This window comes from Prorops nasuta, unplaced genomic scaffold (genome assembly GCF_024137725.1).
Source record: "Prorops nasuta isolate Cenicafe-Biocafe unplaced genomic scaffold, Cenicafe_Pnas_1.2 PNAS00013, whole genome shotgun sequence".
Taxonomy (NCBI): domain Eukaryota; kingdom Metazoa; phylum Arthropoda; class Insecta; order Hymenoptera; family Bethylidae; genus Prorops; species Prorops nasuta.
The window spans coordinates 6,969,660-6,992,496 of record NW_027116810.1 but is presented as its reverse complement, the minus strand read 5'-3'; the positions used below and the strand labels follow the sequence as shown (position 1 = coordinate 6,992,496).

General features: G+C 35.9%; 4 protein-coding genes across 9 annotated transcripts; 2 read left to right on the top strand and 2 right to left on the bottom strand.

Annotated features, from left to right (window-relative positions):
• The first annotated feature begins 4 nt into the window (after positions 1–4).
• LOC136778188 (uncharacterized) lies at positions 5–14,376 on the top strand. 5 transcript variants are annotated; one of them, XR_010823378.1, is made up of 6 exons: positions 7–372; positions 2,632–2,815; positions 3,364–3,512; positions 6,761–7,017; positions 12,723–12,874; positions 14,216–14,345. XR_010823378.1 is itself a non-coding variant. In XM_066734812.1 (4 exons), the coding sequence occupies exons 2-4, from the start codon at positions 2,725–2,727 to the stop codon at positions 14,237–14,239; spliced, it is 264 nt and encodes an 87-aa protein (XP_066590909.1). In that variant the 5' UTR covers positions 5–372; positions 2,632–2,724; the 3' UTR covers positions 14,240–14,376. The 5 variants fall into 5 exon arrangements, 2 of the variants coding, with proteins under 2 accessions (XP_066590909.1, XP_066590908.1); XR_010823379.1 differs by lacking the exon at positions 12,723–12,874 and having other exon boundaries at positions 14,216–14,354; XR_010823380.1 differs by lacking the exons at positions 12,723–12,874; positions 14,216–14,345 and adding an exon at positions 7,778–9,296.
• LOC136778182 (uncharacterized) lies at positions 9,415–13,518 on the bottom strand. The gene is made up of 10 exons (XM_066734803.1): positions 12,975–13,518; positions 12,472–12,859; positions 12,303–12,406; positions 11,882–12,186; positions 11,455–11,664; positions 10,605–10,751; positions 10,248–10,432; positions 10,012–10,180; positions 9,710–9,943; positions 9,415–9,645 (listed from the first exon to the last, which is right to left on the bottom strand). The coding sequence occupies exons 1-10, from the start codon at positions 13,112–13,114 to the stop codon at positions 9,554–9,556; spliced, it is 1,974 nt and encodes a 657-aa protein (XP_066590900.1). The 5' UTR covers positions 13,115–13,518; the 3' UTR covers positions 9,415–9,553.
• LOC136778185 (uncharacterized) lies at positions 14,247–18,772 on the top strand. Of its 2 annotated transcripts, none has more exons than XM_066734806.1 (2): positions 14,247–14,397; positions 16,737–18,772. In XM_066734806.1, the coding sequence occupies exon 2, from the start codon at positions 16,755–16,757 to the stop codon at positions 18,321–18,323; it is 1,569 nt and encodes a 522-aa protein (XP_066590903.1). In that variant the 5' UTR covers positions 14,247–14,397; positions 16,737–16,754; the 3' UTR covers positions 18,324–18,772. The 2 variants fall into 2 exon arrangements, with proteins under 2 accessions (XP_066590903.1, XP_066590904.1); XM_066734807.1 differs by lacking the exon at positions 14,247–14,397 and adding an exon at positions 16,635–16,656.
• On the bottom strand, positions 18,412–21,054 carry LOC136778160 (testis-specific gene 10 protein-like). Its single transcript, XM_066734774.1, has 9 exons — positions 21,035–21,054; positions 20,625–20,689; positions 20,345–20,564; positions 20,153–20,257; positions 19,895–20,078; positions 19,482–19,831; positions 19,249–19,417; positions 18,926–19,177; positions 18,412–18,847 (listed from the first exon to the last, which is right to left on the bottom strand). Exons 1-9 carry the CDS (start codon positions 21,052–21,054, stop codon positions 18,740–18,742), a joined length of 1,473 nt encoding a protein of 490 aa, XP_066590871.1. The 3' UTR covers positions 18,412–18,739.
• Between the last annotated feature and the right edge of the window lie 1,783 nt (positions 21,055–22,837).

Sequence of the window (22,837 nt, the reverse complement as noted above, 5' to 3'; positions counted from 1 at the left end):
TCAGTCGTCAGTCGGTCGGCTGCAGGCAAACACGCAGCACCACGTCGATCCTGGTTCGAGCCGTTCTGTCCCGTGGCAGCCACCGGTTTCCCTCCAACCCTGCAGGATCATCGCATACCGATCGCTCACCGCGACTCCTCCGCTCCATATTCACCCTGTCTCAGCCGCACGAAAACCAACGACCAGTCCACTTTGCAAATTTTACACCCCCCACCACCAATTCACCCACCGTGCACACACATGGACTGACACGAGAAACTTCTCCTAACGAGCGAACGGAAGAGGAGACCAACGCAACCTGTACAACTTAGACGACAGACCCTGACGGAGAGAGAGAGAGAGAGAGAACGATGCCTTTGCTCTCCATCAGAGGTAAACCGCGATTCTGTTTCGATCAGATAGCGAGAAAACCCTCATTTCCGGTTGCGTCCACTTCACCATTCAATTTAACCGACACCAGCTCTGATCTTTCTTCCTTTAACTTATTCCAACCGCACTGGCATGGCTCACTCTAGTCCACTTTCCATCCAATAATCCTCTTTTGTTCAAACCATTTCTCTTTCTTTTCTCATTCGCACGTTATAACGAAATGATCGTTTTGCTGATATTTCAAAGTCTGACTCATTAGTCAGTTTATACCGCTTCAAATTTATATATAGATACTATTTTATAACCAGTCACGTGATATTTCTTTAAATTCGTGTTATTTTTCATCCTAATTGGATACCAATTAATCTTTGTAGTCGAGTAATTTTATAATAGATATTTGTTTGCTTAAAGGATGTTATCAATGAGTAAATCGAGACAACGATTAAAGTTTTTTTTATTTATTTTTAAATTAATCGAACATGCTTTATTTTATAATGATTCATATAATACATTTTTTGTGTGAGTGAAAAATAATTTTTGAAAATCAATACGATAAATTGCCAGTAAGTTGGTAAAAACTAGTCGTTTATGTACTAGAAAACTTTATTTTTGGCTGCATAAACGTTTTTGCGAGAAATGGGCAATCTCTTTGAACGTGTTACAGAGTTTTCATTTGCTGATAAAACCTCTCTCTTGTTAGTTCTCACTTAATTTTTGATAACTTGATCTAATCATCGAGTGATTGGTTTTTTCACGACTGTTTTCTGTCCTTCTAATACAATTTCGGTTTCTTCCAAAATTTTCATGAAGTCTCGATATTGTTGAAGTTTGATTAGTCGAATTTTCCCTAGGGAAGGAATCCCATCGAAGTCTAGTCGCGTGTTCGAGAACTCTGAATGGAAAATTTCGTAATTAGTTTGGCAAGCTCATCGCCGTTCACTAATGACACCGGATACCGATTAATTTCCACAACACAAATCATTCGGGATGATTATAGGACGAAACGCAGGACAAAGGGTCTGCTGACAAATGTTGCACGCGAGAACTATCCGCGTTCGAGAGACTTCGTTACAATCAATGTTAACTACTTTAATGGTTGTCGTGCAGATTATAAATCTTTAAATGGAAAGTTTGAAATTCAAATCGAAGCTCTCCAACGCAACCAAAAACTTGATCAATTTAACCAGGTTTCAACACTTTAATTGCTTCAGTACTCTAGCTATATCCGTGCCTATAAAATGCAAAAGGCTTACGATCTCTAAGCTGTCAGTTTATTCAAAGGTTGTTTATGAAGGAGTCTAAAACAAAATGCGAGATATAGAATAAGGTCTTCGAAACTTTGCAAAGTCCTATCAATAATTTATAAGTGTTATACTACAGCGAAAAATAAAAATTCCCCTTGGTACTTAGTTGTAATGGTTCGTACAATTAAAAAAGAGATATTTTTTTAATAATGATCCAGAGCTATCTTAAGTGATTTTTCATTGGACGAGGACAGTTTTGTAGAACATTTAAGCCAGCTTCAATCACTAGTTTTTAACTCATCTGAGAGAACACGAACAATTAAATAGGATAAGCATGTTACACTACATGTAACCTCTGTTCCTATAAGCTTATTGTCAAGCCTAGAAGCTAAGCTGATTTCAGGTTTTAGCAAGCTCAATGTTAAAGCTTCGCAAGGTTATAAATAAAAGCACATTTCTCTTCCTCGCATTGTCATCATAATCCACGTCTGCTATTTCATTAGAATTGCTTTACACACACTCTGTTTTCTTTCACTGCCACTTCAAATAAACGTTAAATAAATTCATGATTTTCGTGAAATTCCAAAGTTTCTACAAACTTTGGGTTAACCCTTAAACTTTTGAAGAGAGCCTTATTAAATTTTTTCAACTGCCTTGATTAAACATCTGAAAAATTTAGTGATGCACGATATATCGTAACACTTACAATTAGACTGGAAGGTTTTAAGCGACAAAAATTAGGACAATTAAAATCGCGAATTTCAAAACCGCAGCAAACGTAACATTTAACATTGTTATTGGTACCAGTTTAGAAATTTAGTTAGAGACTTCAAAGAATATAAAAGGTCCTCGTTTGCAATTGGATAAGATCATTGACGCTTGTCACCGTTTAAAATGCATCGTGACTCTAATCACCAATATGATATTATTTATTAATTAAAAAAGCCTTGCACAAGAATTAAGAGATTAGCTTGCAAGGGGGATTAATATAATGTTGATTTATAATTGTTGCCTCCAGTTCGAGCCCGGAGGTTACTGGAGTAGTCGGTTCGGTGGACAGCCGAGGTTCCCGGTGATCCTATTCTTTCCATCGAAGCTACTATCGAGGATCATGAAGGGACCTTCGTACCTTCCTCCAGATTCCCTTGCTTGGACAATTAGCCTTCTCGTGCTACTTTTACTGATTCTTCCTCGGAACACCAGTAAGTCACGCAAAAACTCTCTTATTACCACAAAAATACTCGCTCTATATTTTCTAATAATATAATATTAACACGTGTTTCTCTCTCCGAAAAACAATAATACAAATATAGTACGACCGTACGCGCTTTTCCAGCGTGTACACAATAATAGCCAATTCCCATGAGTTTATTCCCCTCTGCAATGTACCCTATACCAGTGCTATTTTTAGAACTATAGCCTAGATAATGTTTATTTAGAAAATAATTTATACAGCTGTTTTAATATGAAAAAATAATGTCGTGAACCAGCACTGGTTAGTTTCCACATCGACCTGCTAAAAATAAACGAGATATTTTCAACTATATATGCTTCTCTATTTATTCCAACGTTTGGCTGTCGAAAATATTCTTCGCGCGATATATTTTATTCGCCAATTCGGGATTTAAAGAGACGCAGGTAGAACGCGAAAGTTTCACACAGGAAGATAGACGAGCGCAACGGGCAGGAAAGAAACAAAGTTACGTTGCTTGTCAACGCAATGCTATCATTCAAGTCGGATGCATTACAGGTGCACTGGAAGAAAATTGTACAGACTTTCAAGGGGGCACGGTTAGACATGGTCTCCTTTATGTCCCAGGACCAGCAGTCTGCAGCTTGTGCGTCTGTTATCACTCCGAGCCTATGTGGTGCAAAGCTATTTACTGCTCACCGCCGTACGTAAGTAAAATCAAATTTTATAATTCACTTTAACAACTCTCATCCGTCACGATGAAAAATCTATAGTAAAATCATTCGCAACACGAGAGACTTATATATATATATATATACTTGCTAAATGCGGTTAACTTTGAATCTCGCCGGTATATTAAGCTTATTGCGAAGCACCGCTCCAAAGTGCCTGAGATTCTCGTTAATCAGGATGCAATGTTCAGGGTCAGACGCGCTTTTCCGGAGCTCTTAAAGCGTTTTCCACTCCCCTCATTTTTTAACCACCCTTTCTAAACTCATAAAAAACATTGCATTGGTACTATTAAATGTTCTACCTCCTCAGATTTTTTACGCCGAGTTTATAACATTGAATAATGCTCACTGCGTCGATCAAATTTTTTGCAGTGTAAATTTTGTGCTATCAATAACGCGTGGCTATAGTATATAGCATATATATATATATATATATATATATATATACCATTGTTGGAATTAGTATGTCGTGCCTCCTATCTACGATCGTTTAATTGTACGTGAACAATGTTTGTTTAATGTCAGTGTGCGAATGTAGTGTGTGTGTGTGTGTGTGTAAATGCAACAATACATATAGAGTTTCCCGTAAAAGCGACAAGGAAAATTGCATTTTCATAATCGATTAAGCTTAACTTTCCAACGTGTAAAACCTTCCAGAAAAGTGTAATGGTGTAGCAAGAACACTTTTATTCCAATAAAACGTAATTTATGTTAAAGATGATACTTATCTGTAAAATATTCACCCTTGGCTAAAACAATTCTCAATGATTCTTGTTATTTTTTTCTTCTCATTACCGAAGCAAGATAAATCGGTAAATTTTATTTAAGAATCGTGTCGCGAGGATCCTCCGCTTAAACGGATGGTTCTCTAATTGTTTTATCGAATTCTGATTCAAAACGAGATGTTTCGAAATTCGATCTGTATATATATATAGACTTTGCATAAAAATTTTCCTTGGCAGGTTACCATGCAGGCGTTGTGCCACTTGATCACTAAAAATATCCAACTATCTCGCATTCTCGCGACGTTCAGTTATTCGTCGTTTTGTTGCAAGATTTAAAGGAAGAACTGATCTCATCCATTTCATTAGTCATTCCGCACAATTGGAAAAATTATTGAAATCCGTTTGACCAGTGGCTCCAAGTTTCTTGCTCTTGTATCGTAAAATTTCTCCTCCTGCTATCGGACGAATTATACCGTTGTTCTCCTTTTTTCATGCGGGTCACCATACTATATATATATATATATATATATATGGAGTTACACGCGATGATTTTAATTTTTATGCTAATACGTACCGTGTGATTATAATATCATTCTCACGTTTATGCTCGAAGGAACAGAAAACTTGCGTGCTTTGCGATTGTGTGGATAAAGAAATTCACGGTAAAAAAATAGCTGAAAATCTATCAACTCGCCACATATTTGTGTGTACTATTTTTAGAAATTATATCTTCCCATTCGTTTATCGATTGACCAATATTAACGATTCGTTCGCTTGTACATTTTGCATAAAGACCAGCAAACTCGTGCTACCTTCTCAGCGACATTTTTAAGACGCTATTCCGACAGAGCGCTAGTACCATTCGATACGTTGCGTTTTATCGAGTTACAAAATTTATAGTGTGGAATAAAAACAGAAAAATACGCGAGGAGAACGTCGGTTAAATTAATTAGCGCGGCGAATCGAAGACACTTGAAATAACTGACAGCACTGAGCTTTTTTACTTTGCACTAACGCGAAACTAAGTTACTGCTCGAGTTTCAACCTTTATTATCAAAATTTCTAATAAAAGTACGAGGTTTAACAATATAACTGATATTCCGTTGCGGCTATCGTGACACTGCATTAGATCGTTGTTTTCGATAAAAAGAGATCCAAGGGTAAAAATAAAATTCAAGAAAACTCCTGTTTGACCTTAGCTACATATACCAACTCGCAAGGAAAATCTGCATAGATTTTATGAACTGAAATATGCATTAATATTTCTCGGTAGATAAATCATGTATCCTATAGACGATAAAACTAATATATTCATCATTACGAAGTAATATACTACTTTGCGCTAAAACCGATATCTTCCGTTGAACGCAATATTTTTCATTTCTAGTGATAAATGGTCAGAAACGACAAAAAAATCCAAATCGTTAGCATTTTTCTCGTTTAATAACGTTATGAACAAAAAAATGGGTGAGATTTCGTTAAAATTTAACGAAAGAAGGAATAAAACAAAAATAGTATTTATTTGCGAAGAAAAATATGCGTCTTGTAGGCAGTGAGCAATATCACCAGTTAAGCAAGGAGCAAGGTCACTGCGGATGGATCGTGCAAAACCGCAGTTTGGAAATGGCTTGCATTCTTGCCATTTTTCCCCCTCTAATGGAGTATCCGGAAACAAAACTACCAAAGCGATGTACGACGCGTCGCGCATTATCGCACACCTCGCGTCATGCAAGATTCACATATGCAACGTAAACTTAAATTTTTCCTCGAGTTACTTATATAGGTACAAGGATAAAGTAGAAGCTTCTAGCCAAATATAAACAGGGTTTATGCATAAATTCGCTTCGGAAAATATTGTGCACTCTAAAAAAAAAAGAAAAAGAAAAAAAAGAACCGAATCTCTAAGGACGCGACGCGTCAGTGCAATATGCGAGGAAAATCTTTTCAATATCAACCGGAAACCGTTTGATTGCCACTTTTTCCAATAAACGCTCTTTCTTCTTCTTCGTCATCTTCTTCCTCGACACTTTCGTCACTTGGTTCAACACTTGCTGCTTGGATGGATCCTGGAACGAGTCGTTGCTGAAGTCACCACGGAGAGCTGGCACAGATACAGAAAGCATATATATATATATATATATATATATGTATACGTAAAGGGGTTTACACTGGCCCTGCAGGGTACGATACGAGAGCAAAGGGGACGCGTGGTTGTAATGGGAAACTGCCAAGACGATCCATAATCGGATAACAGGCACCACTGCAGGGAGTTCCTGTTTAGAAATAGCTTTTTACCTTATAACGTTGAAAATTTGTCGTTCCCTGGAAAGCCATCTACAATTGAGAAGCGTTAGATTTCTCCGATACTCCCTTCACTGGTTTATCTTGTACCAGGAAAGAGTGTACGTGTACTTGTGTGTATGTGTGAGTGTGAGCAAGGGAAATTGAGACTGATATATATATATATATATATATATATGTATGGATTTTTGATGGCAGAAATGCAAGAGATTCCGAGTTGGCGAGCGTTGCTGCGAATTCGAGTGTCTGGACGAAAAGGAAAACGTGGATTACAGCGGACAGGAGTTCATAATTGCTTCGGGGTCGACGAGGAGGATCCAGGATCCAGAAATCGTCTCGCTGTTCCTGCTTGTCGCGATCATCCTCGGCTCGTAATTGCATCGACTGGGGCAATCATGGATCTCCCTTGGAGTTTCCGAGGAATTTGCCTAATAAGGAACGGTCCAGGCGATGACGTAAGCATCAAGCCATGTTGCACGAGATATAGTTGTAGAAATTGGATGGTGCGCGTGCGAGTACACCATCGCGATAGATACCTAATTAAATACACACACGCACGCACACACAAACATACACATAGACACACGTGCGGACGCTGCAATTCATTAACGATTAATAATTGTTCGCTGCTGCGAACGAAAACGATTAGCTGGCAACGGCATGAAATTAGCTATCGTAGAGTTCCGGATAATCGAGAGGGACGAACGTTGCTAAAGCGATATGTATAGCGTAAGAATATAGATAATTGTATAAAATTTTTCATTCGGGTGATAAATAAGTAACGATTGGTGCTGGAAGCGTCAATCGTGATGAGTTTTCCATTGTTATAGGCTGCAAGGCAAATTTTAGCGTTATACGAGAATAATGGTATATAGTATATTATTGTTATTACGGAAGGCAATTTCATTAACGTAATTCTGGTATGTCGAGTGGCACAGCAGGGACTGTGAGAATTTTCGATGGTGCTGGATGTAAAGTAACGTGTATTGCGAAACTAAAGTATTTTTATTATACATATATATATATATATATATATATATATATATATATATATATAGTTATATTCGTATTACGATCAAAATATCTACGTTAAAGATTTATTTGTCACAAGTCTAAAAGATTTATTGATAATATATTTATACGAGTGTATAATACGAAAATATATGTCGTAACGAGGGTGTCACTTTGTCGAAATTTTTTATTTTTTCATTGCAGTAACATTGTGATAATGGTGTCAGGTTGGGACAGCGTTCATGGGTGATATTCGTTAATTGTATACTATACAGTATTCGTTTGCTGTAAACTAACATTTTTTGCTAATTTTAAGCGAAACCCTTGGAGGGCCTATTGTATAAATATCTTTCATTTTAACATTTTTAAATAATATTTATTTCTTTCTTATATCCTTATACGCATAGCGTTTAGCTTACACTCTCTTAGGCCACAGCAAGCTGATAAAATTCTGCATTTGATTAAAGATTAGGGAATAGGGGCAGCAAGATTTTACGCTTGCTGCGCGTCGAGACAAATTTAGATGCTAAAATTCCATCCAATTATGCAAACAATTGTATATAAACTTTGTCCATACATATCATCCTTAAAACGGAGAAACAGAGGAAGAGATTTGAAAAGAGTATTTTTGGCATTATTCCGCGAGCTATTTTAAAAGATTAAATTTTAACGAACGTAAGTACGGATTATTAGAAAATTAATGAAAAAATATTGATAATAAGCTTGCCTATGATACGAGCTTGCATGAAGATTGGGAGCGAACGTTATGAGTGCTTGCAGCTAATTTTATATAGCCGCAGAATTTTTGCAATCTTCGTAGAAAAGAATTGCAGTGGCAAATCCTGACAACAATTTACTGTTAGCTAACGTAAGTAGAGCATTATTATACAGTTAATGAGAGGGTTGCAGCGGACTCAATTTTCATAAATATATCTATGCAATTGTAGATTGAAAAGTAACAAGAGAACAAGAATAATTTACACTTTTATGATTTTCACGTCTACGGTGTGTTTCATTGTAACTCTTACATTTCATTCCTAATGTTAGAAATAATTGTTAAACTTAAGCTAAAAGCATGTTTCAAGAGCATATGGAACTTTTTAAAGCTGCGTTCTCTTTTTTATCTAATACATAAAAATTTCGTGAACCGAAAATAAAATAATTTTAAAAGTTTTACCTTTCGATATGTGAAAAGCTGTAAGTAGTAGATATTAATTAAACGAATTGTACCATAAAAACTATGATTATACAGCAAACCTTTTAATAAAGCTGTAAGCAGTAATTATATATATGTAGATTAGCATTCGTATTGCAACTATTCACATTCGGTATTTATTTATTGCGGTGTTCACTTTAACTGGTAAATATCCTGTTAAATAAACTGTTTTTATTAGCTCTTCGAGTCCTTTGCTCATTGTACAGGGTATCTCATCATCATTCATTTAAATAGTATTTGAGTTTAAGCGTTACTTGATATTTTCTTAATCTGATATTTTAATGATAATATTACGCAAATCAATCGTAAGGTGATATATCTTTCAATTGGCAGAGTTGAAAATTCTCTTGATTTTAATCATATATTGTATTTTATCCTCCTTCTGCTATATTAAAAATATTAATCGACCAATCTTTATTAAGCTTACGATGTAAAATAATGTTTATAATAAGATTAAAATCTTATCCAATCTCGATGTAAATATTTAGAAGATATAGCTTTAATATATTGCTGGTACACTGTTAATTACTTTTCATTATAATTATGTTGTTCAATCATCAAGGGGCCTTTTATGTATTAATACTTATGTTAAATCCTTTATTGGTAACAATAAAATAAAATAAAATTAAATAACTATGAAAATAAATTATTTGCAATTTATACAGTTTATTAGTAGCTGCTTCGTAAAAAATCAATTCAGATTTTGTATACAAATGTATCGTACGTATGTACATACATAAAACAGCTTTAGTAGAATTCATTTATCAAGTTGCTTTCCAAATCGTATCGTAAAGATCTGTACGACGCTGAATAAAAGTTGGGATTTGTGCTCTCACCTCTTCAACTTTACACACATCTACAAAAACAAAATTATACGATTAGATTTAAACGGTATGTTTTAGATATTGCAATATTCCTACCAATGTCAGATACAATCATATCCTCTTCAGAGTCTAGCTCACAAAGAATTTTTCCCCAAGGATCCGTAAGCTGTGTGTGACCCCAAGCCACATAGCCGGGTGGTAAACCACGCGCAGGAGAAATACAAGCTACGTACAATTGGTTATCGTTTGCTCTTGCACGTTGCAGCAGAGACCAATGCAAAGGCCCAGTGGTCATATTAAATGCTGCCGGATATATCAACAAGTGGCAGCCTTCGTTAAGAAACAATAATTGTTAAATCAGGTGAAAATTATCAGCAGTTATATAGCTTTTTTATTACCTAGTTTACGATAAAGACGAGCCATTTCCTCAAATCTGATATCGTAACATATCCCTATACCGATTTTCCACCCATTCATTGCAAATGTTGTTAACTTATTTCCTGGACTAAGAGATTCGCTCTCTCGGAATGTCATCTGCCCTTTAATATTTATGTCGAATAAATGCATCTGAGAGAAAAAGAACTATTTTTATTTTTTGTTAGTTAACAGTTTAGTCTTTAAGATTTAATTGTACCTTGCGATGTTTATTTATCAGTTCTCCATCTGGTCCCCAAATAGTGCAGGTATTGTATAATTTATCGTTTTCTTTTTCCGGAATCGTTCCACCGATAATGAAAATATTGTTTGCTTTCGCTGCTTGGGAAAGTGCAATACTGGTCTCTCCATCAGGAATGGTTTCAGCATATTTGGCAAAATGAGCTGTAGTTTGAATAAAAAATTATTAAATTTCGAAAATAGCTCGATGGCATTTTAATCTTATTTCATTTAAAATTGGCGCCAAATTGTCAAGTGATAAGGCATCAGCTGATTTAACAAAGATTGTTTAAAGTGTATTATTATAAAAATATATCATTTTAAATAAGATAATTACATGTTCCGTATGGGGAATTAAAACATTCTGGAAGCCCAACAATATCAGCTTTTTGCTGTTTCGCTCGTTCGATATAAGAAATTGCCCGCTCTATATTCTTTGCTTTGTTGTCCCCGACTGCCAGTTGCACTAATGCTAAACGGAGTGCTGAAAATTAAAAACATTATTTAACAAAGCAATACAATTTTCTAATATTTACCGATTATTTAAGTAATAAATTAGTGACCGCACCACTTGACATCATGTGAATCTTTCCTTTGGCAATACAAGGAGTACTCATGATAGACAGGTTATGTACTTCAACTTTTATATTTGCTTTCACATGTACTGACATGTACTTTTCCCCCTCTTATCATTTCTAGAAACATTTATCGTAGCAAGCAGCAAACAACTTATTGTCCGCTTAGTAACATTACAAGGAGGCATCTTTTTCATACAATTAGTTCTTATTTTAAATTTATAAAAATAAACTTTAATTAAATTTGTACAAAATTGTATACCCAGTATATTAAAAAAAAATTTATTTTAAAAAACTTATTCGAATTAAATAATACAAATCATTTAAATAATAATTATAGTACACATAGCAATTATTTAATTTATCAATGTTTCCTAGGTGATCTGGATCTAGATCGTCTATGTTTCTTATGTTTTCTTCTTTCAGGTGATTCAGAATGTCTTATTTTCTTATTTCTTTCTCTATCGCGATCTTTATCTTTACTTTTATGTTTTTTACTCGAACGAACAGGGCTTCTATCAGTTTTTTTAGACTTTTTAGACTTTTTGGATTTTTTGGACTTATAATCATAGTCACTACTACTGGATCTTCGTTTTCTTCTCTGTTTATCACTATCACTGCTTTCTTCCATAGAATCGTCTGAATATTTTTTAGACTTCTTTCTATCAGATTCTTTTGTTTGTTTTTCATGGTTTTCAAAGCTTCTTTTGTGACTTTTGTGTTTACCTCCATTGCACTTTGCATTATCTTCACTATCAGAGGATATGGTTACATTCTCTTTTGATTTTTCTTTGTTTTTATATTTTTCATACTTTGTAGCATCTAAAAATAATTAAACACTTAAATTTAAAAATATAAATATGCTCAGTTATATCTATTAATTTTATGGGGACATTTGACAGAGAAGCTAAAGTTTCTTATTTAATATTATAACTTTTGTACCTCAATATACTTTAACAGCAGTAATGTTCATTAAGTATATCAAATAATTACATCATTCAAATGTCCCTTTTCTAGAAATGTTAATTATATTACTTACTTAAAACCTTAGAATTTTTAGAGTATTCTGTTTTTGACACTGGCTGGACCATAAATTCATTTAAAGAAATGGTACTTCCTCCAAGTGCTAGTTTAACTATTAATCTACCAGCGTCATCATCCAGGCCTTGTATCTCTCCATAATTATTGCTTTGCTTCCCAGCTATAATTTTTACAAATGAGCCCTTTTCAATTTTTAATTCTTCTTCTTGCTTAGTTTTTGAATTATGTTTTTGTATTGAGACTTTGTCAGCACCAAGGCCCATCCCTTTTGGACGAAGTTCAGGTATAGCTGCAGTAACAACTCTGTAACAAAAATTTAGAAAGATAAAATGAAACATATATATATGATTGGTATGCAATAAAGATTATGATAACGTACAGAATGTACAAAAAGTATATTGTTAAAACAAAGTTCATACTTTTCATTTTTACCAATCCCTTTTCCAGGCTTCCAACCCATTCCACGTAGCATAGCAAATCCGAAAGCATCAATGGGAATTTTCTCATAATCCTCTAAACTTGACTGAAAAAATGAATATTTATATTGAAGCATTGATTTATGGCTGTTATATTAAATAAATAATTTACCTCTTCTTTGCCCCTTAGAGAAGATTGGTCTTCAGTTATCGCTAAAGTAAATTCAGGAGTCTTGTTTTCATTTGTTTCTGTTGACTTTAAATCTTCAAAAATTTCTTTAACAGCTTGTTCCTCTAGTGATGTACTTGTATTTGTTGCATTATCAGTTGGCTCTTCCTTTATTTTAATTGAACTGTCCAATTTAGTATTATTTGTGTCTCCATTTGAAGTTTCATCTAATGGCTCAATTTTAATTTTTACAGAATCTGTTACATTACTGTTTGTTGGATTTGTTTTGGGCTCAAAAATGTCAGCGTCAACTTTATTTAATATCCTATCATGCCATGTTCTTGGGCCTAATAGAGGAATAACGAGTGGCTCATCTTTTTTTTCTTCTCCTCTATATAGAAAGAAGGTAAATTCATGCATTTTTGATTAAAATTCATCATAATAAGAGTATATGGCATAGGTTAGGTTTAGGTTATGTTTAGATGCTCAAAGAATGCATTGCTTACCCGATAACTTTGATTGCTTTTTCATCCAAACATTCGATAAAATCTACTTTTTTCTCCTCGTTTGACAAATTATTTTTTAATAAAGGTTTTTTGATTGATTTTGAGAAACCAAAAGAAATCTTTTTACCCTCCTCTGTCATTTTTGCAGAATCTCGTTGCAATTTAAAACAGAGCTCGGAAAGATGTGCAACTTTCGGGCCTTTTGGCTACTTGGTATATTCACTAATAGGGATATTTTAAAAGAAACTCAATTGCACTTGTGACTCGAGCTGAGTCCAGCTGAGTCCAGCTGAGTCTAGCTCCAGTAGCCTCCAGTAGCTCCACTCGAACTTTACCAAAATACTACAATATATGTTACGTAAACTGTAGTATCAGAACTTGAATCGAGCTCGAGTCAAGACTCTGAATACCACCGATATATACATAGTTATAGCTAAAAATCCTAAAAACTCTTCTCTTATTTATTAGTGTTTACTATCAAATAACACTTTAATCTACGTCATGGTATTACACTCTGCACCTTGATACTCTAATTCTGATTACTGACTTGTTTCTGAACTGAAGTCTGAAGACTGAAACTACTTAAAGGAAAGAAGGGAAAGAAGCTGGTGCTAATTTTAATGAGGACTTGTAAGTGGGGGGAGGGAGGGGGGGGGGGGGAACTGCAGATTGCAAGTAGATAAAGTGCATCCGACAAGTCAGCTGTTTAGCCACATCGTGGTATTTTAATATCTCTCGACAGTAGTTTGTACATGTACAAATACCTGCAGCAACATGGCTCGACTTAAAAAATATTCAATTATTCAAAATAATTAACTGTATTTTCTTAAAAATCTAATCTTATATAATTTAATTCCTATAAGGATTAATAAAAAATATTTGAAACAAATTACAATCAAATTAACTTGTAAAAATCATTTTAAAGATATGTCAATAAAATAGACTATCCGGTAGCTTTCTAAAGTAATAATAGTTCAAGGAAAGTAGCTGTCCTATTTTTCACATTAATAAACAAAGGACTGCATATATATTTATATAGTTATTGCTGTATTTTATTTAAACTAAATAACGAGCCGATAAAATAAGAAGAGTATTGAACCAATCGACAGAATACAATTTACACACAGTTTTATGAAATTTCAGTTTTATGATAGTTTTGTCAAGTATCATGCATGAAGGTTTTGGAGAGCGATGCAGTGTAATTAAGGATGCATCGATAATGATAATAATGTTACTTGTAGAGGTGTAATCCATGCGACAAATGAGCGGTATGGAGATGTAGGAAGCAGGGGTAAGCCGGGCAAACCGGCAGGTAACGACTGTGAGTCTCTGAAACGGTAGTGGATGCCGGTACTGCCGGTAGTAATCACGGTAACTCCGAGGAGGCAAGGACATCAGGAGCGCGAATATTGTGGATTACCAGGTAGCTAATCAATTTTGAATTCAAACAATTAATTTCTCTGCACTTTTCTACCCAAAGTTCTCACATTTATTTATTCGATCTTCATCTTTAGTTGGAATAATACAATTTTACTTATCTTTTACTTGACTATCTACTTTGGTATATAGCGTGACTCGTGATTCCAATGTTTTTCCCACTGGTACTTAATTAATTGACTTATTTTGCCGCATCCATTAATCTAATCAAACGTGCGAATAAAAGAAAATTACGTTTTGCTTGTGTGCAAAAATTTGTTCTGTGAATGTTTCGTAACTGTAAAGTCACAAAGATAACTGTGTGCCGGTATTTACAGTGTAGGAAAACGTTGGTAAAACGAGTTTAAGGATTTGTTCCGCTATATCGTGACATGTCGTCTCAATTTGCGATTCTTCCGTCATATAAAATACATTTATCTTCATTTATGTCATCAACCAACAGCCAAATTAGCTTGTTAAGCACGCATCTGAATTTTAGCTATGGTTAAACATCATAAAAGTCATTAATTAATCAATTAACATTTTGCCAGCAGTTTTATAACGTTAATCTGTAAATCAGGGCAAATTTCTACAAATTATTATATTTCGATCGTCGATAATTATAGAGTTCATTTTCAATCGCCTGGACAATTATGTAGGTTTTTATTTTCAATAACAATACCGTTATTTGATTTACAAAAATTATATACCGTGTAAATACAAGCAGGATCAGCAAGAGTCTTGCGATTTCCCATGCGTAGCGTTACAGCAATATAAAAACATTTTCAAATCTTGCTTATCAGCGTTCTCCAAGGACGAAAATATTTTGTTCAGACAAGATTTGATACACATTTGATTCGATAACGAGCAAATTTTAGTAAGTTTAACTATACTTATCCATAAATATTAAAGAGAAAATAAATTCCATACTTTGGAGTTAAATCAAATATTTAACCATGCTGAAATAAATTATAAAGTGTGATTTTTTCATTTTACATCTACATGGTCTCTTTTATGGGAGAAGAAAAGTTTTATCAGAAATTATATAGTCGAGTAATCGGTGAGAAGTTGAAAATTCTGTGTTTGAATCCGGGCTAATAGCTAACCGTATATTCAATGTTTTTGTTTTCGAACGAATTAGCAAACTTTGCTGTATTTCGACTTTAAATGGGAAAGACAGGGTTATTTAGTCTGAACAAAATCTGATATGAATTTACGTTTATAACCGACAGACTTTGGTAAATTTCACTATTAGTTGAAAAATATAAGGAGAAAATAAATGCCACGTTTGAATGAAAATATAATAAATATTTAATTATACTAAAATCAAGTTTAAAACGCGATATGTGTTAATTTTATATCTACACTGTATATATTAAGAGAGTAAATGGACTTGATAGAAAATATATTCGAGTGATTCGGGAGAAGCTGAAAATTGTGTGTTTAAATCCGGGCTTGTGTTGACCGTGTATCGAACATTTGTGTTTCGAACGAATTAGTAGACTTTATTATATGTCGGCTTTAAATGGGAAAGAGACGGTTATTTGGTTAGGACAAAGTCTTATATAAACTTGATTCTATTATAAGAAGCAAATTACTCTAAGCTTAACTACACTTATCTATAAATATTCGGGAGAAAATAATGTTCAAATTTGAATCAGAAGTAAACATGTAATTATGATGGAATAAGCTAGAAAGCACAATATGTTGATCTTACGTCTACAGAGGGTCTGTCTCAAGAGAGAAAAATAAGTTTGATAGAAAATATTCGAGTGATCCGTGAGAAGCTGAAAATTGTGTATTTGCATCCGGGCCTATAGTTGACCGTGCATTGAACTTTTTTGTCTCGAACGAATTAGCAAGCTGTGCTGTATTTCGATTTCAAGTGGGAATGACACGGTAGCATGCACCGCTAAACAATCGTCCGGGCCGGATCTACGAGGTGGCCGGAAAGCCGTATAATAGCGCGGAAACGGCTAGGAAATTATATTTGTTACGGAGAATCGGTGGGTTCATTTTGCCACGTACTGGAACGAAAAGGTCCTCCGCATTCGAGGACGATCTGATCCGACTCGAGCCGATCGTTTGGGAACCGGAAGTACCAACAGGCGTAAATCTGTAACGCCAGCTTTCCACAAACCGGCCATTTCGCTGTGTGAAACTCGCCCTCGTTGACATTCACTCGGACTCCTTTTTACCAGCATCCTCGCGAATGCTTTCACGGATAACGAGAAACCATTAATGATATAGCGCACTCGCGCGACAAGTATACTTGCTATAACAATAAACTACAGCGAACGACTCGCATTATTTACGCTCATTGTAAATTAACGATGCTTTTTTCAGTTTTAGACAAGTTATACGATGCGATATCTCGTGCTGTCGACAATATGGTTATGGCTGATTCTGTTGGCGAGGAGCAGAGCAGCGGGTATAGGGGAGGCATGGCGAATCAGCCCTTACGAGGAATCTGACGAAAGTTCGGATCATCCTACTTGGCCGCGATCGGAGAATTCCGCCTTCGAGGTGCGCTCCGTGAGTGGTGTGGGTCGGTTCGCGCCACTGGACACTGCTCGGGCCAATGTAAGATCTGCGAGGAGCGAAATTTCAGTGGACAAACCGGAAAGGCCACCAACATCCGAGGACTTCCAGCAGGATGAGCCTAAGCTCTACAGTTTACCCAATCCGAAGAAACAACAAGTGGGCGACGATTTGCCTGCTGTGGAGACGATCCACGATATCGACCACAATGACCAAATGGAAAGTACTGAAAAGCCAGTGACGACGACCTTGAAGGTAAGGATCTCGCGACCCCTACCGGAGCACGTGCCGGTGGACCAGGATTTGGATGAATTGTTGCGGCAGAAGAAGGCATTGTCAAGAGTACGTAGGCAGATCGAGGTTGTGACTGACATGGACTCCGGAAGGAAGATGGAAAAGATTGGCAGTTCGAAGAGCGTTCGCGAGGCTCGTCTGCAGGATGACGCACCGGAAGGATGGTCGAAGCAGCCGATTTCGGTGGAGATTCGTCAGAGGCAAACTTTGGACCAAATTGTTCAGCAAGATCGGGACGACATGGTGCTGCCACCAGCGAGTTTCAGGAGTTACGAAGCACCCCGTGCTGATTTTGTTACCGGACACTACGGGAGATTCTTCACAAGCAACAGAGAGTCGAGAGACATGCCTGCGACCAGACCATACGATGATTATGACATGCCATGGTACAGAAATGCGATTCGAGAAAGGGACTACGACTATCATTATCGCCCTCCGGTTACCTATAATTACCGTTATCCGGATCGCTACAGAACCGGAAGAGACTATTACGTGCGTCCACACGACCCTTTCTACTACGATCGTTACAGGGAGGACGATCTGACCACGTACGATAGGAACAGACCCGCAGCACCGAAGCCGAAAAGAATTATTTATTACGCGACTTTGCCAGAAGTTGTCCGGAAACCAGTAGATCTTAGAAACTATCCGAGACCTTACGACGGCTTGATGAGAGCACAGATCGGTAATGATGGTTTATACAAGCGAATTCCAGGAAACGTCGATCCCAACAAGTATCGATACCGGTATCCTTATGATGTATACGACTTTTATTCCAAGAGAACAGGCTTCCTCGATCGCCCATACACCAATTATCAAGACGATGAATCTCGACGCAAAGGACCCACTAAGGAGGGCGAGGGATACGACTCCAATCAGGACGGCAGAAAAATATCCAATCAAATTTCTGGCAGGGATGAAGGCAAGGTACCGTGGCCAGTTCAGATTGGAACGGAAGTTACCGTGAAGAATGACGATCGTATTCCTGGAAGAAAGATCTTTGGGGAGAATGGCTACGAGAGGGTCCATAGCGCTCAGCTCCAGAATGCACCGGACGCAGAGAGCACCAGCACCACTGACATTGAGAACGACAATTAAATTTATCAACTTATTAAACATTTAAGCGCATAAAAATATACTTAAAATTTAGTTCTTTCATTACTCACTATTAGGATTATGATTATGAATATTATATATATATATATATATATATATATATATATATATACTAGGCCTTATGAAATTGGTGAAGGAAGAACCGTGCAGCTGCTTTCTGGCGACATTCTTCATTCAACTTATTCATTCAGCTGTATTATCTTAAGGATTTTCGTATAAGCGCTAATTTTAATCATTTGATATGCGGTACAAATTATCATTGGCATATTTGACTTGCATTACGAATTTTTTTTTATAATTGAATTACATGATAAACCACGTATAGAAATTTAATAATTAATGGATGTTTTGAAAATAAATTTAAGCTAATTTTTAATTCTAATACTTGTATACGAGTTTCATGAGGTGTTCTTTGATACCAAGTGCTGAAATAAAAACTCTGCCAGATTACTAGCAAATGATTTTTGTGAAATTATATCCCGCAAGTCCTCCTTCCAGTTTTGTGTCTAGTAACATTGAAAGTGTACAGTTTAATTTAATATCCAGTATGATCAAGCCATTTTTTAAATTAAATTATTTCTTACTATGGTGCCTTTTCCTTCATCAGATTTTTCAGTGGTTTCTATTGCATCAATTTTTTCCTCGTATGACTTCATTTTCATTAAAAATTCCTTAAACGCGTTATAATATTCAATATTACAATTGTTCGATATCTCTAAGTTATTTTTCATGAATATTAGCTCATTATTGTAATTTATATTTAAAGCCTCTGCTTTCCGCTGTAAAGCTTGTACATCTTTTAGCAACTTGCTTTTCTCCTTAGTCAGATAGGATGCCTATAAATAATCATTATTCATTGCAAATGTGCTATCCTTTACTACCTTAAAAAATTATAACGAAAACTTACTTTCGACTTCAATTGAACCACTGTACTTCGCAAATTATTATTTTCATTTTCCAACTGTTTAATCTTGTTTTCATGCTGATCCTTTCCTTTCTCGAGATCATTTATTTGATTCTTATAATTACTTAATAGAATACCCCTATTATTGTGTGCTGATTCTAGACGTTGCAATCTACAGATATTATTATTTTATTAATATATCATTACACTGCTTCTCCAATGCAAAACAAACTCACTTGTTTCGCAATTGTGTAATAGTGATATTGTCTTCCTCAGCTTTTTTCTTCAGATTTATAATTTCTCTACTTTTTTGTAATTCTTTAATCAGAGATGGATTATTCTTGTCATCAGGCTCCTTTCTCGTTTTACACTCGATGCACTCTTTGCTTTGTTCATTTTTTTTGTGCAACAAAGAATTCTCTGCTAGTAATTCACGCATGCTGACTTCGGTAGTGTCCAATTGCAGTTTTAATTTTACGAACCACTTGTTCAACGTCTCAAAGCTCTCAGATTTTTCGCGCAATGCTGTCCTGGTTATCCTTAACTCTGTTTTCATTCTAGCCAAAGTTTTCGAATTTCTTTGCAGCTGAAACATTAAAAAATGATAGTTTCAATGTAATTACCGGAAACAAAACGATTGACTCATTACCTTTTTCCGTAGATTCTTCGACAGTTCTCCGCAATGCTTAGCCCTTCTATTATGCTTATAATCTGTATCATCGTAAATGATGCTCGACTGGAATTTGTCTAATATAGAAGTGCAAATATCTACAATCTTTTCCTGCATAGCTTCGTATTGTTTCTCAGCTTCCGACTTCATATTTCCTAATGCCCTATAAGATTTAACATTCTTGTATCATTATTTACGATATAACGTGTTACGTTCCAAATAAAGTATTATTAAAACCTTTCAAATTGGTACTGAGTTACATCTTTCTGCTCAATGGTTTCTTTGAGTTGCGATTTCGTTTGATTTAATTCCCTCTGAAGTTTTGAAATGGTTGTTTCATACCTCGATTGAATAAATTGTGAATAATAAATAATCAAGTCTCTCTCTTTTTTTTTTATAAATTTTCTATAAATATAAAAATTTACATACTCTGTGCAAATCTCTTTCCCTTTATTGAGAGCTTCCTCGATTAACCATTGTGGTGCAGGTTCATCATCGGAATGCCAAAACATAGCCGATCTTCTTTGCTCCATATAAAAGCACGAAGGTAAAGAGAAGCTTCCTTTAACGTTCGCTCTTTCCTTATAACTGTTAACATCCTCTAAAGTCTGCGTGCCAATAGTCCTCAAATCGCTTATTTTAGAGGGATCTGCGAATGATTAATAAAAATATTGTATTTTAATTATTCAATAATTTCCACTTTATCTACCGAGAGCGTGAGAGTAACGTCTGGACGCTAACGCCCTCTTCCTCAGCGAATAACTACATAGCTCTCTGCACAGAGATTTACCGATAGAGTTGCGTAAATAATTCTCGATTTTCTTGATCAACGCAGAAAAAATTATAAAAAGAAATTAAACGGAGGGTCATTCGCGAGAGAATAATAGGCCTTAATAGTTTTTATTCCTCTATCTTTATGATACATTTTTTTCTCTCTTGAAACCACGAAACGCAACGCGTAGCTATATTTCACTCTTTCGACCTTAAAGTAAATTCTAATACACTTTAAAGGAAGAAGAGAAAAGTGTACAGTCGCAAACAGCAAAATTTGTGAGTTATAAAAATTATTTGAAATTCGAGGGGATGAAATGGACGTTATCCGATGAAACGAGATATTACCGTTTTGATAGAGAGAGCATTTTTTTTTTTAGTAAAAATGTATCGAAAGCTTTTTTTTCTGGATGGTCGAAGGGTATCGCAAGAGGAAGATAGAGAGAAAGGTTATAGTCGTATTATCGGATATTATCGGACCATATGGAATTTGGGCCCGAAAATAGTGCCGTGCAGGAAATTGCTAACGACTTAAATGGCGGGGCGGTACCTCGGGACCCTAGGTCTCATGGACCCAGCGTGATGGATGGACTGTGGCCAGTCTATAATTTGAAGGCGTTATGTGTGTACCCTTAACACGCAGTCGTTTACCGATCCTCCATATGTCCCTTTTGTCGCCCTCCTTGCCTCGGCAAAAACATTCTTATATATATACATATACACCTTTACGACCATCGGACACTGCGAAGCCACGCACAACCGTTCTCTCCTCCACACGTGCGTTATATATATACACACACAACACACGTGTGTTGCTAGCACATTGCTGCTCCATTTTCCAGCATCATATTTATCTTCCATATCTCTATTAAATATTTTCGATTCCTGATAAAAACTGCATGCAGTTGTAATAAATTAACGGTACAATTTAGAGCGTGATTTCCAGGACAATGTGGAAAGCTTTAAATTACAATGTAGCAATTCCATATTTAGTTTGCGCTCTAATAAAAGCGAAAATAGTGTTTTAATTGAAACTGCGGTGCTTTAATATGAAATTTTACTGTGCTGCTGGTTCGACAGCAAAGCGCTACAGGTCCGGCAAATAATTTTCCCTATATTTTACCCTTTGGTACTAATTAATTTCCACGGTCCAGCAAACTTTATTTACGTGCGACAGGCTTCAAAATTGCAACCGAGGCCGCTGCTATATTTACGCGATCAGGTAATGCAGGCTACACCGGGCAAAGCTGCCATTCCACGAGTCATATCCTCGCAACGCTGATGAAAATGCAAGCAGCGCTCTGTAAATTGATACTCGACACAATTATGCGTACTATTCGATCCACGTGCAACCAGCCTCCCTTTTACCACTCGTTTGCATCGCGAAACATTGGCTTCGATATTCTACGTATTCAACAAAGTGTTTGGTTTCGCGTTGCCAGTGCATTGCTTATATAGCATTTGCCAAAAGTATTACACCGTGCGTAGGTATACATAATATATACAAATATATATATATATATATATGTATACGTACATATAGTAGGAGCAGAATTATAATTACTTTCATCAGTCAGGTAGCATTGATATATCTAATTAGGGCTTATAAATCCGATTCTACGCACGCCTAAATTATATCATAATGTACAGTGAATTAAATTGGCAAGGAAAGGAAGTTAAAGTCGACTCGTGAAGTGACCAAGTCCAACGCACGATCCAATAACGTTTGATCGTGATTGGATACGCAAGAGCGGTCGACCAATCCTCCCCTCCTCCCTCCCCCTATTCTTGATAACATCAACTTATCGCTGAGAGCTGAATGTGGATAGTTAATTCGCGATTAGTCTGTCCAATGGATTATATTCCTCCCCTTTTGATCCTTGCAGTACCCGCAGGCAACAGGATCGATGATAAATGACCGAATCATCTAAGGTTTTTAGTCGCGAGCCGTTTCGTTCGTTCGGTCCCTTCTCTCTTTTCTCCACGTCCACAACCCCCACCCCTGTCTCTCTATCCTCTTCCTACGCTCCGAAGGTCACACTAACAATTTCATAATAAATCACCATAAACGTTTACGCGAACGCCAAGAATAATTATAGATATACAGACTCACCCCCTCTCACTCGTATTTCCCTCGGATTTGTCGTGTCC